Here is a 16,210-nt window from a genome sequence, read left to right as displayed (position 1 = left end):
ATCGTTATGCTGCAGTGGCCTTGTCTGCATAGCTTCTCTGTGCCGAAGACTTCAGCATTGCCACATGTTCCCTTGACAGTTTGATGTGTGTGTACAGGAAAGCACAGAACATGTCATCCAGCTGCTCAGCAATTTGAAAGGAGAGTATGGGAGTGGGAAGGGACAGGAAAATAAGTTGTAATGGATAGCACTGTATTAGGAGACCAAATTTTTAAAGAAGGAAGGGTGTTGCACAATAATTTTCTGCCATTTATATTACTAACCTTGGCAGGAATTAGTGCTGAGAGTTCCTGAACAGCGGAAGCGCAAGAAATGCAGCAGCAGCAGAGTTCTGTGCCTGAAAAAGGAAGAAAAACTTGCAGTAATATGGAACAAAGTGGTATGTTCATACCAAAAAAATTAAAAAGAGTAAAATGTTAATCACAGCAGTACTTTGGTACAGAGTGCTTTCATGCAGTCAACTACCAGCTAAGGTTAGCAGCTTTCATCTATACGTTGTGTTTCCAAGTCTTAGGGGTTACCTGTTTTTCAAGTATTTTGTTGTATGTAGGGATTGCTCATGAAACCCACTGCATTCTAGGTATGCATTCTACAAAAATGCTGAGCCCCTAGAGTGCTTCTGCTTTTGTTGCTCCTGATGTGACAAAGCTGAAGAGAAGCACTCTGAGCAGGCATTATATGAGCAGGTTATTGAAATTGGTACTGCATCTTGTGTAGAGTATGTCTTGAGACTGAGCATTTGGGTGTGAGAGAGCATTCACAAACTTCAGCATAGTTTTTACTGGGGGCAACCTTACCCTGAAGCTCTTCTCTTAGACACTTTGAGTGTGGCTTTCAGACGCACTCAAGTTAAGCCCCTGTTCCCATTGGCAGTGGCTATAATTGGAAAGCCTTGCATTTGCAGTCCTTGTGTTTGCATTAATTGTGTTGCAATGGAAGTAAATGGCAGCACCTTCTCCCTGCTCTCCTCTTGCACCCTGTTTTCCTCTGCAGCTGTGCCCACTTGCATTGAATCAAAAAGGTTGGGTTGCACAGGTGAACGTGGGCTGTGGTTCTTCACATTATGTAGTAACTTCATTGTAAGATATGAAACAAATTGTGGCTCTTTTTGCTCCTTTGAAGGTGGCTATGAAATCGTGTCTTTTCCTTAGCTAGTGGGACTTAGGCCAGCTTTCTTTGTACCTCAGTGTGAGGCCATGCAGCTTTAGCATCCGCATTTCTAGAGAAAACTAGAAGAGAAATATTTGATGCAAATGCCTCTGTACGTGCACGAACACGCTGGTGTTTCTATAAAAATTCTGTCAACCCCTGTAGGAAACTGTTTTCTAAAAATAGTGAAAGAATAAAGGCTGATTCCTAGATTAATTACTTACTACTTTAAAGCTGTGATATTCTAGAAACTTATTTCGTTGAATACACTTTTAGTGTCTAAGCTAGTTACTATCATTTTGGGTAAAGCTGCAGGCTAAGCTGCCATTTTTTCCAGTTCACTGTTTCGATGATTTCTTTCAGTCTTGACATTCTTTGGCCCTTTGAGTTACATATGTATTACTAAAACATAAAGTGTGTAGCATAGCATGGTGCCTGTGTGTTCCTGAAAGTAAAACTCTTAAATACTTAAAAGCAGTCATTTCCATACCATAAACAGCAGTAAACTACTTTAATCTCTTAACTACCTTTGGAAGGACAACACTTTAATTTAAATTATATCAAATTGTTTTGTAACCAGGTAGATAAAATGCATTCTAAAGTAAAATAAACAAGGGGATTGTTTGGTATAATGCGTTTCCAATTTTGTATGATTCATTTTAATATGAATAGGGTTTTCAGCACTTCTACATTACTGTAAGAGAAGGGACTAGCTTCATAGTTAAATGATGTAAAGATTTGAAATCTTACTGCATTATTCCTCTTCTTCTCTCCCATCTTTCTTTCAGTAAAGTGAGACATCAATTTTTTCAATTATGTCATAGATAATACTTTCTAGACTCCTAATGAGTCTTGTTGCTCTTTGACCTGTAGCAGCTGGGTGTTTCCCTATCTTTGCTATCCATCTAAAGTCGGGTACACTGCTGCAGTTTTGGCCTTAACAGCATCAGCTGATCAGAGTTTTACTTCATATATCTCTAAATGAAGCTAAATTTCATTTTTATTAATTTATTTTGGTTGTTATGAAGTAATATGATGTTGTTGACTCACTTTCAAATTATGATCTACTTGTTCATATCCTTTCCATCCCAACTGATTCCTAACTGTTTGCTTCTCATCTTGTTTTTGTGTAGTTGGTTATGCTACATAAGTGCAAGGACTTCACTGGTCTTGGTTGAAACTGACTCTTCTGGCAGGATAGCTTTAAGCCAGATGAATTAACTGACCTGGTTCAATGCAGATACTTATGCCAGTAGTGGGAACGTGGCACAGGGGTACCAACAGTCACTTAGGAGGAGGATGAAACTTCCCTCTTTGAGGACAATGCCAATTTAGTCAAAACTACTGTAGGAAATTGCCTTAAACTGAATTGTATCTGATGATTTGAAAAGAACTGATTTACCTACTCTAATCTTTTTTTAAGCTAGCCCATTTATATTTTAAGTGGTGCTGTGTTAGCCATCTAATTTGCAATGGAATTGTTTAGCAAACACTTCTTTGATAACTGTCCCCTTCCTTTAAATAACAGATCAAATCTTTTTATTTTTTTTCCTACTGAAGTGTGCCTATGTGCATGTTTACATGATAAAGAATGTTAAGTTCTTGTTCTCTGTGTTCCTTGTGAATTCCATCTTATTTGTTCTTTGCCATTCTGATTTGACCATGGGACTTGGTGCTTGTATACACTCAGCATGGATTATTTGACCTGTTCATTTTTTTTTATTTTTTTTTTATTTTTACTTAGAGTGCTTTCTACTTAAGTGTTGGGTTTAGCCAAGTTCCTGTCATTCCATCTTCTGTCGTTCTTCTGCAATGGATAGACTACATACAATATGAGAGGTCTCTTACAAAGTTGGCTAGCTTACCTGAATTGCTGTCTTCCCTTGGTGTGTTTTTTTTTTTTTTCCTAATAAATAAATAAATAAATAAATAAATATTTTAAAAAATCTATGGATTTATTGAAGTTTGCTCTGTTGAAATCTTGTTCCTTGTATTACCATTTTTTTTCTCCACCTCCTTTCTTTACTAAGAATCATGAACTTTGTGCTGCTAAGAGTACATTATTAGAACTTCCCATCTTTCTCAGCTGATTTGTTTTTACCTGTGAGTCACTTAGAATCCAGTTCAGTTTAATCCAGTTACCTACCTGTCTGCTTTTTCCACCTCCTACTTCAAATCAAAACACATACAATTGAAATAAAAATTCCCTTTCACCAGCTTATTCCCCAAACCTACTTAATAGTCATTGTCCAATTAGGTTCCTTTTCTACTATGTCTTCTACAAGTGTTGTAGTCTTCCCTGTCACCATCTTTTATTATCCATATTTTCAACCTTCATCTAGTTTCTTGACATCCAAGTAAATGCAGATACCTTCTGTTTACAAGGCACTGCTCTCACTCTTTTGACTGACATATTCGTTCTGAGCAAATAATACTCTTCTTTATTACTATTCTAGTAATGTGATTTATTTCATTAAATCTTACTTGTTATGCCAATTAAGTTATAATTTTGATAATGTGTAAGGATTATCAGTTCTTCTTGTTTATTACCATTGTTAGTAAACAGACTGCTGCTATGTTACAAGATTGGCCTGCTGCCTCCTCTTTACCCTTCAAGGATTCTTTTATAAATCATTGTATCACCCGTAGCTGTAGGCCCTCGTCAGAAGCACTGTTATTTGTACATTCTGTGGGGTTTACTCATCAGTCCCGTAAATATTCTGACATAGAAAACTCCTCAAGTGGTCAACAAACCTCTTTCCAAAGATGCTGCTCCACTTCATGCCAGAGCTCCTGATACTGCTGTGCTGCTCCTCAGGGTACTGCTCCCATCAGAGGAACAAAATCCTGCCATGCCTCCACCCTGTCACCTCTCGGAGGAATCTTTATCTATTTAAATTGTTGAAAATACAGTAATACAACATTTTCATGTCTGCTGCTGAACAGGTCATGCCTGGGGATAGGAGGAGTGTTCAGTGTTAGGGCCTTTGTTTAGCTGTTGGCTTTGTGGGTTTTTGGTATTTTTTGTTTCAAATCAAAGTTGGAACAAAGTTACATTCTCATAACAACCTCATTGTGGGGCTGTCACGTAAACCTGCATAAAAAAGTACATGTAGTTTTGTGTTGAGGGCGTGGCGTTTTATTTAGGAAGTTCTTGCTGTAAAATTGAAACTGGTTTTGGATATTTTCTCCTATTCATTCATTAGTAGTAGTAGTATTAGATACATAGTGCCAAACCTGAGCATATAACTGTAAAATTGGGAATTTATGTTGGTTGATGCTGTCTGTACTTCAGTTGCCATCCTTTCAATAGATGTCAAATGTTACTATTCATAGGTTTAGAGCTTAGGAAACAATGAAGTTGGCAGGGGACTATGGTTATTGAATATAGTGGTGGACAGTACATAAGGTTTTCAATCCTCTCTAATTTATTTACTCTAAGCATTTCTTAATGAAACTAGGGTACCTTGCAAAGTCACATAGCCTCAAGAAAACCATAAGCTAGCAACTGTGTGAACTTGTTCCGTGCTTATAACAAATATGTTGAAGATTTAATGTCTTCCAAAGTAAGAGAATATAACTTAGGATAGTTTTGTGTGTTTGCTTTCTGTTTTATTTTTTAACTTGCAGCATAAAAAAGTTTTTAACTATCATGTGAATTGCCAAGAGAATACACTGTCATGATCCCTGGCTATTTATACTGTTTCTTCTCCCTGACATTTTAATTCACTGCTGAATTCATACTTTGCATGTTTAAGTACTGTTAAGACATGAAAGTTGTAGGGTTAAATCTGTAGACAGTGCTTTAAAGCTCCTATGATAATTGTTCTTAGGTATGTATTCCTTTACTGTGGCTCTTGAGACAGCTATTTAATAGGCAACATTTGAATAATACAAATGTGTGGTTGGTAAAAATGGATTAGGGTTTCAGGGTGGTACCAATGGGTGATATTTAATATTGAATGACATGTATTAAGACAAATGCTTTTATATATAATTTATTTGGCATTGTAAATGCATTTATCTTGTGAGATACAGACCCCCTGTTGCCACATGAAGTATTCTGGAAAGGTTTGGAGTAAATAAATAATAAAACCACTTTGATATACAATCTAACAATATTAAATATTAAGACTTTCACATGATTGATTTTAATACTTAATTAACTTATTTAAAGTCCAATGTAACTCTGTTTTTGTATTAAAGATTAGACAGGCAGAAGTTAAAATGCAGGAAATGTTATTAAATGGGACAAAATTAATTGCATTTCATGATCATCAGACTCACTGGCTGTTAACCTGTCCATCAGTGACATGATCTTGTTTGTTTTGTTCTGGACCCCAGCTGATGTTAATTTTAATCTGCTTTTCCATGTCAGTCCATTTTTATGTTTGCATCATTCTATTTTAATGATACATAATCTGATACATTTTATAAAAGAAAACAGACTTGCTTTATGCTAGTCAAAGTTTGTCAAGTTGTGCACTTTCTTCAGAGTTAGTGAATGTTCCTCCTTCAGCATGTTTCTGCAGGAAGTGGTAACAACCTACAGAAGTAGCTGAGTAGCATCCCTGCTGGGCTTGATCCTAGCTACTTTTAACCCAGGCGCTAGATCTTCTGTATTAAAATAGACATAGTGGTTGTAAAGGGTTGTATGGTCTGTAAGAAGTGGACTCAAATGAAGGAGAGCAGAAGAGCTCGGTGGTGTGAGTTAGTTGGCTTATGTGGCCTAAGTCACTCCTAAAGCAAAGAATAAAGCACTGAATGTTAGAGGGTGGAACAGAAGTTTCAAAAATGTCTGTTAGTATGTGTCCTTCTAATTAAAGTATCCAACTTTAAACAAAGTATCCAATAAAATGGTCCTCGATTTTCAAAGTTCATGCTCAGCACTGTCTCCTGCTCAGCCTTCTATTCAGAGGAAGGATTGCTTTTTTTTTTTCTTTTTTTTTTTTTTTTTCTCTCCCCCCTCATTTAGAAGGATTCATTTAAGACCTAGGAGATATGGCCAAAAAAGCAATCAGCATCTGGAACTGTTTCTAGATCTTTTGCAAGTCATATGTATTTCATTGCTTGAAATATACACAACGCATGTTTATTCTTCTAATATTTAGTTCCATATTTACTTTAAAATTGTTGGGTTTTTTTTGCATTCTTGAGAGTACTCACTTCTGCATGCTAACATGCTTGATTACTTCATAAGCTGCAAATGAGGGGCAGAATTGTGAACCCTCATAACATGATGCTGTCAAACTTAACAAAACGTGCATAAGACCATTACGACATCAGACACTTGCTTTTAGTCAGGTCATTTTAATCAATTTGACTTCACAGGACAGCTAATTTATCACTTAGCAAAACAAGTATTTCCTCTACTTGTCATCAATTTAAGTAATTAAAATGGTAAACTTTGCTATATGCCATAAAATAAAGGCCCAAAGATAACATGGAGAAGGTGGATGATACAGTCTAATAGAATGAATACAAAGTATTATTTAAATACTTTGCTACACGTCAGTAATTTTCAGAAATGTTGTATTCCAGTATCGCTGCTGGTATTGATATACACAAATTTTCATTCCTAGCATATCCAATATTGAAAAGCATTGCTTGGTTTCTTCCTCCAAGATAGGACATTCCCTTCTTCCTTTTTTCAAGCATTAAAAGCTTCACCTTTTTGCTTAATTGGGGAAGCAATGTCAGAGATGTCAGAAAACAAGAGTGGGGTAAGTTTTCAGGAAGGTACCTTGTTTGTTCAAATAATCCTGCAGTCCTGGCCATATACCTTCTTGGTTTTCCTAAGAGTGGTTTCAGGTTGCAGAGGAAGCTGGTTTGGAGACTTGTGTTGGAATTTATGCAGTTCTACTTTGGTAGACCTTGTCCGGCCTGCAGTTCCTCTCCTTTCAGTTCACCACCAGCTTTTCCAGAGAAAATGGTTGTCGTAAATGGTCAGGATAGCCCACTTCTGTTTTACCTATTCAGTTGCACCTTCTAAATACTTTTTATGAGACTGATTATATTTTCTAATTTTGCCCAAACAATATGAATGTTCTTCGCTAAATAATATATAGGTGTGATTTGGTGTGTTTTGTGCTCATAGTTTGAATAAATCATTTTTAAAGTTCCATATAAACACTGATGATTATTGGAAACATTAGAGGTATTTTTAAAAAAAATAAAAATGAAATTATTTAGTAACTATTTTAGAAACAATGCATGTTACCCATATGCATTTCAATATCTGTCGCAAGTGAAGAGGTAAATGCATGTCTTAATGGCTTGAAATGAAGTACAGTGTTTGTGTTCAGATTGTGATGTTTATCAAATACTGATTTTAAATTTACAATTTTTTTTCATATTAGGGTGGCCTTGTATTTTGCTCTTGTGGTAGTGAACAGTCTCACTGCTAAAAGAACTCCACAAAGTTTGGTTTTATTTTGAATTTTTCAATTTCTATTTGAACATTCATTACAATCAGCTTATTACATAAGCATTTATTATAAACATACATGTATTACAGATGACTCTGCTCTTTTGTACTCTTCTGGTTGTAGTGATGTCAATTTACATTTGCGTAATACATGACCTTGCCATGTTTTGCCCAGCTCCAGTCCAGATGACTGGTGCTTCATTGGTGCTTCAGCTAAAGATAGAGCAGATCTCATGTAGGCTTTTGCCTTTGTCTTGTATTTCTAGCTAGCAGATAATAAATAGAACAGGTATTTGATCTCTGGTATGCGGAAAGAGGTTGTTACAAGGTGAAAACCAATAAGGTGGATATTTTATTATCTGTGACTGTGAAGGAGGCTATTTGCAGAGAGTGCAATGTGTAAGCCAGTATCTCCGCAGCATCCTTTTCACATCCAATGGAATTCTGAATTTTAAAGCTCATCTTTCATGTGATTTTTGATGTCTCCATTGAGAACCTGGGCTGACAGGTGACAGACGTACTGACAGGCTGCCTCTCCTAGTGCTGACAACCACACTGGGTTCATTCACTGGGGGTGTTGGTCTGGGAGGAGCTGCCCTGTGGAGGTCTCTTCAATGGAGACATCATACAGCACTGGGCCCTGCCCTGCTCTCACTCTTAGGGAGCATTGCCAAACACTGAGCTTACATGTCTTGGCCTCTTGGTTGGATTCATGTCTCTTTTCATTCCCCTAAACTATATAAATGTTTCATATGCAGCCCTAATTATTTTTGCATGTATATTAAAGAATAGTAGAACTCCCAGCACTGGGAAGGTTGCCTGGTCTCTGTTTTTTTTAAGCCCTTCGTCTTTGGAGAAAAATGGTAGGAATAGATAACAGAATCACTGCTAGCTTGACTGAGATTTGAGGTAGGCAGTATCAAGTCTTAGAGGCTAATGATTGAACTTTAGATGATTTTAATAACAATTTTATTGTTTCTTATTGAAAAAGCTTTTAACTTGCATCTTATTTAATACGAGCAATATGTTATAGGCCATTACAAATCAACCACAAACCTGTAAAGAATTAATCTTTCTTGGAGTAAGATCCCAAGAGTAATCGTAATTATTTAATAGTTTCCTTTGTTCTTTGTTAGTAGAGCTGAAAAGAACTTAAGTATAAAACCACAAAGAAAATTGTGTGGACTGTGGAGTAACAAGACTGATAGTGATATTTTTTTGGAAAACTAATCAAATGTATCCATAAGCAAACACAAATAACTGATTAAATCACTGTGTGAATATCAAAAGTAAATATCTTAAGATGTCTAAAACCGTTCTAACAGTCTGTAAAGTAAATTGTGGCTCTTATATGTTGTAAAGGCATGGCATTTGGGGAGAATCAAAAAATAAATAAATAAATAGTCCAAAGCACATTGTGTTTTAATGAAGTGGTGGCTGCTAAAAGTGCGAAGGCCAACAATGTGGTTTTGAGCCTCGTTCTCAATTTGAAAGGCCATCCAAGTTGTGCCTTGTTCAGATACGGTCTGAAGGATCATAACAATAAAAAGTTAAACTCTGCCAGGACAGTATAAATAAACCTGTAAGTCTTACAAAGACAAAGTCAAAAGGTCAGTAAGAAAGCTAGTAACAATGATACAGCAAAAAAGAACAGGAGCAGCAACTAAAATTTCAACAAGGAGAAAATTGTAAACACCGCTTTCTACAATGTTTTTAAAAGTAAAATCATTTTTAATTCAATTTTTCATTCATTTATTTAAAATATCAGGTAGCTACAAACGTCTGTCTATAATATGTAGCCACAAGACTGCAGGTAAACGTCAAAATGTTTAAGTGGCTAGCAAGTTGGTAAACATTTTTCTCCAAGTTATGTGTTTTCTATGATTATGGTTAATAAATCACATAAACACGTGAAGTGTACTTGTGCTCAAAATTTTTTATTTTTTTTTGACTTAGTACAAAGAATCATTTGAAGCCATGCTGTGTTTGTGTTTCTATGAGGCCATGATTATTTGATTGTAATAATTTGACATAAACTTGTACCACTGCAAAAGCAGGTAGTCCTGCCTTCCCTCAGTGTCTGGCTGCTTGTTCCTAAGAGCTTCAGAGGGTCTGTTCTAGCTAAGCAGTAGTGGGAGAGGTGGTGTGATCATTTCAGCATCATGCTAACACGGCTGCCACAGCAAATGAGGGACAAAACCCACACAGTGGATTGGTTTGAAGGTAATGCCTAACAGTGCTCCTGCTACCTTTGTATCTTATTTATTGCATTTTTCACATAATGTAGTAGGACAATAAAGCTGAAGAATAGGATATAAAACTAGAAAAGTCTTAAGAATCCCAGTCACTTTTCATTTATTGGTGATAAACTAAAGGTATTAAGCATACATGGCCAATGCCTTGTAACAACCAAGAGAAGATCATAATTGAAGTGATTTCTGAATTGATAATATACCAATCCTGATTGGTACGTACCTCTTTGTGTTTGTCTTTATCTATTTATTTGGAAATACAATTTTCTTGGAGTTAGAAAGTTAAGATACTGTAAACGAAGCAGTTATAGTAAGTGATACTTAAAACTCAGATGGCAGATGTAGGTAGCTAATTACTTTGCTTGGGCAAATCCTATTGGCAGCCTATTTGGCTGCCATAGTTCTGCATTGCTCCATCTCTTTCAGGCTGTTAATACATTACAGTGACCAAAATGTAGTCTTGACAAATGTACTCTTGCACTATGTTAATGCACTGGAAAGGTCATTTCTCTGTCTTGCTGCTCTGACCATAACACCATCTGCTTTTTACCTCTATTGGCATTTTCTTATTCATTGCAGCAAATATTAGCTTGAAACATTCTTCACATGAACTTCTACCATCGTTCTTGTTCACTTGTGTGATATTGATTGAAATTCCATTCAGCCTTTAATGATGAACCCGTATCACCCACTTGCTGGGCTTTCATTTACGTACTTTCTCTGCTTTTGTCCTTAATTTTGGAGGAACTTCTTTATAAATATTCACTAACCAGGAGATTAAGTTTCTTCAAATGCTTCATTAACACCACCCTTCTAGAAACTTAACATAAATCTCAATAAAACTGAAATCACCAATCATACTGATCAATATTGTCTCATTCTTTTTTGCATATGTTTGCATCCCTCTGCCTGTTGTTTCATATTTGACCCAAGGTTTCTGAAATGCAAGTGGTTAAATGAGAATCTTTTTCTAGGGTGAGGTGTCGTGAGTCCAGAAGGGTGATGATGGGTCTTACCTCAGCTTTGCTTTATAACTTTCATTGTTGCCAAGGTCTAGCATCAACTTTCCCTAGAATCAGAATAAAAGGGACTAAAATCAGACTAAAAGCTGGAAAACGAAGGAAAGACGTTCCAACGTTCCTATCCCAACTCACAGTCCTTCAAAACCATATATGTATTTTACTTACAGTGTGATTGTCAGGAGGTACTATAACAATTGTTTTGGACTCCAAATAATAAAACATTTGAATGGAAATACCATTATTCCACTATTCGACATCTAATGGTGATGTTTTGTCTGAAAAATAAGGAAAGATTTTAAGCATTTTCAATATTGACTTGTGTGATTGCAAAATAGCTAAAGAAAGTTTGTTTTTCTGTTTTTCCTCAGATAAATATCCTTTGGTGGAAATTACTCTTGCCAGTATGTATCATTCTGTGTCTGAAACTAGTCACCCTTTGCAAACAGAGGAACAAGAAATAGGCATTGATCCCTTGCAGAGTTATTTGAACAAACCAGAGGAAGGTGAGTTTTGTATTTTTTTTAAAACTTTATACATAGAAACCTTACATAAGTGTGTCATGGTAACTGTACCTGTCATAATTTGTTTAATTCTCTCAAGGAAGTTGAACAGGGCAACTTAAAGAACATTTCACAGAGTGTGTGTAGAGCACTCTGACATTAATGAAAACCACAAAAAGTCAACTTTCAATTACAGACAGAAACATTAGCCAAATATTTAATGCGCTGTCATCCTTTTTTAATCATAAACCAAACACTGACTTCAGCATAAGAATATCGAAATGCAGCATGGCTATGTTACTTTCTGAAACACGGGCTCTTTTACATTGCTTTGCTTTTAGAGTTTTTTTGTTTGTTTTTTTTTTTTCTTTAATACCATGATAGAGCTCAAAGTATTATTTTAGAGAAGATTATATAAATATAAAAAGGCGAAAAAATCCAAATCTTGTTTGACTCACTTTCTTCAAATAAGAAAATATGAAAATATTCTTATTGAAATAATTACCGGAATTCGAAGTCAGCTGTATGAATGGGCTCTAAAGGTAGAAATTACTTTATAACCCTAAGTAAATTAATTAAATGCAGTATTTGGAAGACTCTAATGAACAGTGAGAGCAAGCTGCTTGCATAATGCAATGCATGTCTGTGTTGCTTCTCTTCTCTACTTATTTGCTAGTAGTGACAGTATAGTTGGTTCGAAGAAAGCGATAAGCTTAACAAGAAGCTGAGATCCTTGTCATGAAAACATTCCTCAAGTACTCAGTTATACACAATGGCACCTTAACTACCTGTAATTTTCCAGTCATTGAACACATGTACCAGGAGGGCAAAATAAAAAATTTATTTTAAATTACAGAGTTGAAACAACTTTGTCACATTTCTTAAGTCCCTCACCCATATCAGCCATTCTGTGTGGGTGTATCTGTCTATAAATCTTATGTTTACCATTGCTTACTAATAAAGCTACATCAAGTTTTGCTTAGCCACGTTTATTACTTCAGTTTATAGGAAGCTGATATTTTACTTCAAAATACATTAGTAAAGCTTCATAGTTCCTTTGAGTTAATTTTCTTCATTTTTTTCCTCATTGCTTTACAAAGCTTTTTCAGTAGTAAAAAATGAGCATGAACATCTAGGAAGAAGTGTTTAAAAACCTGATGAGTAGATGAAATAGTGATTCCAGGTCAGTGTTACTCCTCTATTATATTTGACATCTTAATGATACGGAGCGATTTTAGTTTGATAAACTGAAAGGGTTTTTGTATGTATTTTTAGAAACTGAAAATAACCGTTTTCCAGAGGAAATATAGCTTGCTTCTAGTCTACACCAATCAAGAAAGATAAGCTTTTTCTAATTTTTTTTCCCTAAAAAATATTGGTAATTCTCTCCACTCTACTTCAAGGAAAATCAAGATTTTTACCCTGTTAAAAAGCACAGTAAATTAATTTTACCCTTTATTGTGCCCAGAAGCGATTAGTTACCTTGACTGAAAAGGTTTCTCATTTTTATCCCAACCTTAACATTTCTGACATACAAAGTTATTAGTATTGAATTGATGTTTAAAAGTGCCATTAATTCATTTACCCCAAATGTTCATTAACAATGTAAATGTATGCTGATGTTCTATGAGACAAGGAAGTGACTAATGACTCTTCGCACTAACAACACTTAAAATGAATAGAAACTTTAGATAGCTAATCTTGAAGTAATCAAGACCCTCATTCAGCTTGGCATCTCTGTATGCTCTAAAACAGCTGTCAACTGTTAAAAATATATACACAACACCACATACGCACATGCGAAGATAAAGATATGTAAATACATGGTTCCCCAAGTCATAAAGGTTACCAACTATGGTACATTTTTTATGTGCTATCTATGTAAATATTTTATATAAAGCATCCATTTCATCTTCGTATTTTTTTTCTGAGACACATACTGCATTTTAATTTGAAACTTTATATATCCAAAATAAGTCTTTGAATTTTTAATATTTAATTTTATGTAAAGGATATGTTTAGGCAGTGTTAGGTCTTGGGATGTCAAAGTATACAGTCATTCCTGTCCATCCAGCCTGGTTAGAAGTTCAGAATAAAGAAGCAATCGGTGTTTTGCAAATTAACTATCTAACTCTTGAAACAAACAATAAATTGGGTGGAGAATTAACATAATTCATATTGAAAAATATATGTGTATATATGTATACATATATATTCTTTATTCCTTCTACCTATCCAGTCTTCTATCAGTAGATCTGCAGCATACTAGAAAATTGTGAGAGTCCTTTATCTCATTGAAGAAAAATCTGAAAACCCTCTTAAAAATACCATAGGATGCTATAAGTATTGGGAAAATGCAGCCATTTCCTAAATACAGAGAAGATCTTGCAGACATTGCTTAAATTTAGAAAAGGTTTCCAGTCTTTTAAAGGTTTATGTGAACAAACACACTAATGCTTTAGTTAGGATAAATTCATTGTCAGGACAGGCAAGTCCCAAGCGTTTTAGAATAGATGTTCCTGAATTTCATTGTCTACACTAAAATATTTCAAGCCTGAATGTTTTTCAACTCAAGTTTCAGGTGACATACAGAATCTATTTGGTGAAAATCTGTAGCAATTACAATGCAAGATACATCTTGTTCCATCTTCGATCATTCTGTATCATGTACCATAGATGTTTTCAAGAGAGATGGTCCGTTAGTTGGAGATGTTCTGTATAATATTGTGGAATATCAGGACATGCAAATTATTTTATGAAGCTGAGCTGAATTCTTAAAGGATTGCCTTGGAGGTGAACTTACAGAATTCTTCACTGAGATGAGACATGTTACTGATAAGTATGTTGAAAATAAGTATTTAATAATAGAGATGGTCAGATTTGTTAATGCACAAGGAGGACTGTTTAGCTGATATTAAAGCTTGATGGAGAATTGTGAGATACAATGTCACGTCGGAGTTTCAAAATCATCTCCCACGGCTTTCTCAGAAATCTTGGAAGTACATGGATTGTTGTTAAGCTTGTTGGGAAACCATATAGACTAGGTTTTATTTGTTGGCTGTCAGCTTGAAAGGATATATTGGATGGAATTTCGGAAAGATGTTTTTTGAGTCAAGTAGTATTCAGTACTTTCATTATAATCTCAATGAAGTTACAGAGATCAAACATGTTTTATTTAGGACAGGGTTGTTAGCCTGATGGAGGGCAAACATACAATTCAAAGTATTCTTCAGATTTTTGAGAAGTGACCTGAGAGGAATAAGACATGGTTCAGTAGGAGCAGTTGTAAGGTTTAATGTTGCAAATACTAGGCAGAAGACAATTATCTAGCTGAACAAATAAAACTAAAGCACTGCAGATGAGGTAAGTGTCATATAGAGAAAGACCTTGGTGGTCACAGCAATCCAAATTTTTGTGCAGCTGAGGATCTTTGAATCTTGAGTTATGAGGAGTCACGAGAATGTGCTTGTTGGCAGTTTTACAATGTCAGAATAGGTTGTTAGTTACTAACTAACAGTCAAGATCTTTCTTCTTCTCCTTTAATATTTAAAGTATTAAAAAATAATAATAATAATAATAAAACACAAAAGATACTATTTCACTCTTTTTCCAATGGTTGATTTGGCTTATATTGTTTTCTTTATGTCTGATTTTTTTTTTCCAAGATAGAGAAATAAATATTGTTTGAATATATGCACTCATACATTCTTTTTTAACAACTAGTACTAATTATGAGACTGGAATTCACACTTCCGCAGTCTCGTAATTCAAAGGTAAGATTTTAGTTCTTTTAGGAAAACTCTACTTTCAATTATAACTTTCGGATCTGGTTGTATTGTCATTTACATTCATGTATGTATACATGCCTTTTTTTCTTTTAATTATAAGTTGGTTTTATTGTACTACTTTTTCTGTTCGAAAAATGTTCATGATATAGTTCATTCTATTCTAACAATAATTTTGAATGATTCTCTTTTAAATAGGGCTGTTTATCAGACTGACATGAATCACATCTTTTTGGTCTCCAGCAGGCACTTAATAAATACTGAATACATGAAGAGAAATTTCAGAAACTTTGCACTTCTGCTTTCTCGCTGTGTGCTGCGTCTAACAAGTATTTTGTTCATTTCCAAATGCTCGAGATTTATATTACATTGAAACAAGATAACTAGGGTAGCTGTTTCTGAGCTGCAGTAATTTTTTACTCTAGGTTATAGGACTCACCACATTCTGACATAAGTTTTGAAGAATGTAGTAGGTAGTATTCCCATTTCATTCATGTAATGGGAAAGTTGATCCTCTAAGGACAGACTGGAACAATGCATTTAATACTCCTCAATTTAATTTGCTCAATATCACAATTAATACAATTAAGGTCACTTGAAATGAAACTATTAACGAATTGGGTAATTTACTTTAACAATGTCAGTGTGTTCTCACAATTACATTTGCTTTAATTAGTGTACAAGCTATTATTTAATAGCATACTTCACACAGAAAAATGTAATGTATTCTTTTTTCTTTATAGAAGAAAAGGGGAAACATTTAATGGGCTTGATTGTTTGGGGTTTGGAGATTTGGGGGATATATTTCTTGTCTAAAAGATATAGCTAGTGGTGAGAACACTGGCTGATTTAGCTGAAAGGACAAAGGTAACTACTGGAGTGTCTGACTGAAATTAATCTAGGTGAGATGGATCAGTTGCCCATATCCTACTTATCATTGCATCCCTCTTGATTCTCAGGCTATCGTGAAAAAATATGAAGTGGTAAAAGAGCATTCATTTTCCCATTTTGACCTTTTTATGTGTGTTTCCATTGGTCCTCATTTGAGAATTTTGCCATTCTGGTGCTAACCTCA

At 35.0% G+C, this 16,210-nt stretch overlaps 1 protein-coding gene across 5 annotated transcripts in view; it reads left to right on the top strand.

The window, feature by feature from the left end:
• The window catches only part of TBC1D5 (TBC1 domain family member 5), a 318,604-nt gene that overhangs the window by 117,044 nt on the left and 185,350 nt on the right, over positions 1 to 16,210 (top strand). For all 5 annotated transcript variants that reach the window (XM_032183435.1, XM_032183438.1, XM_032183436.1 and 2 more), the window contains one exon: positions 11,219 to 11,353. In XM_032183435.1, the coding sequence (XP_032039326.1) occupies positions 11,219 to 11,353 (135 nt within the window). The remainder of the gene's footprint in view (positions 1 to 11,218; positions 11,354 to 16,210) is intronic.

This window comes from Aythya fuligula, chromosome 2 (assembly GCF_009819795.1).
Source record: "Aythya fuligula isolate bAytFul2 chromosome 2, bAytFul2.pri, whole genome shotgun sequence".
Lineage (NCBI taxonomy): Eukaryota > Metazoa > Chordata > Aves > Anseriformes > Anatidae > Aythya > Aythya fuligula.
Note: the sequence above shows the minus strand (reverse complement) of the source record. Positions and strands in the feature narration are given on the sequence as shown.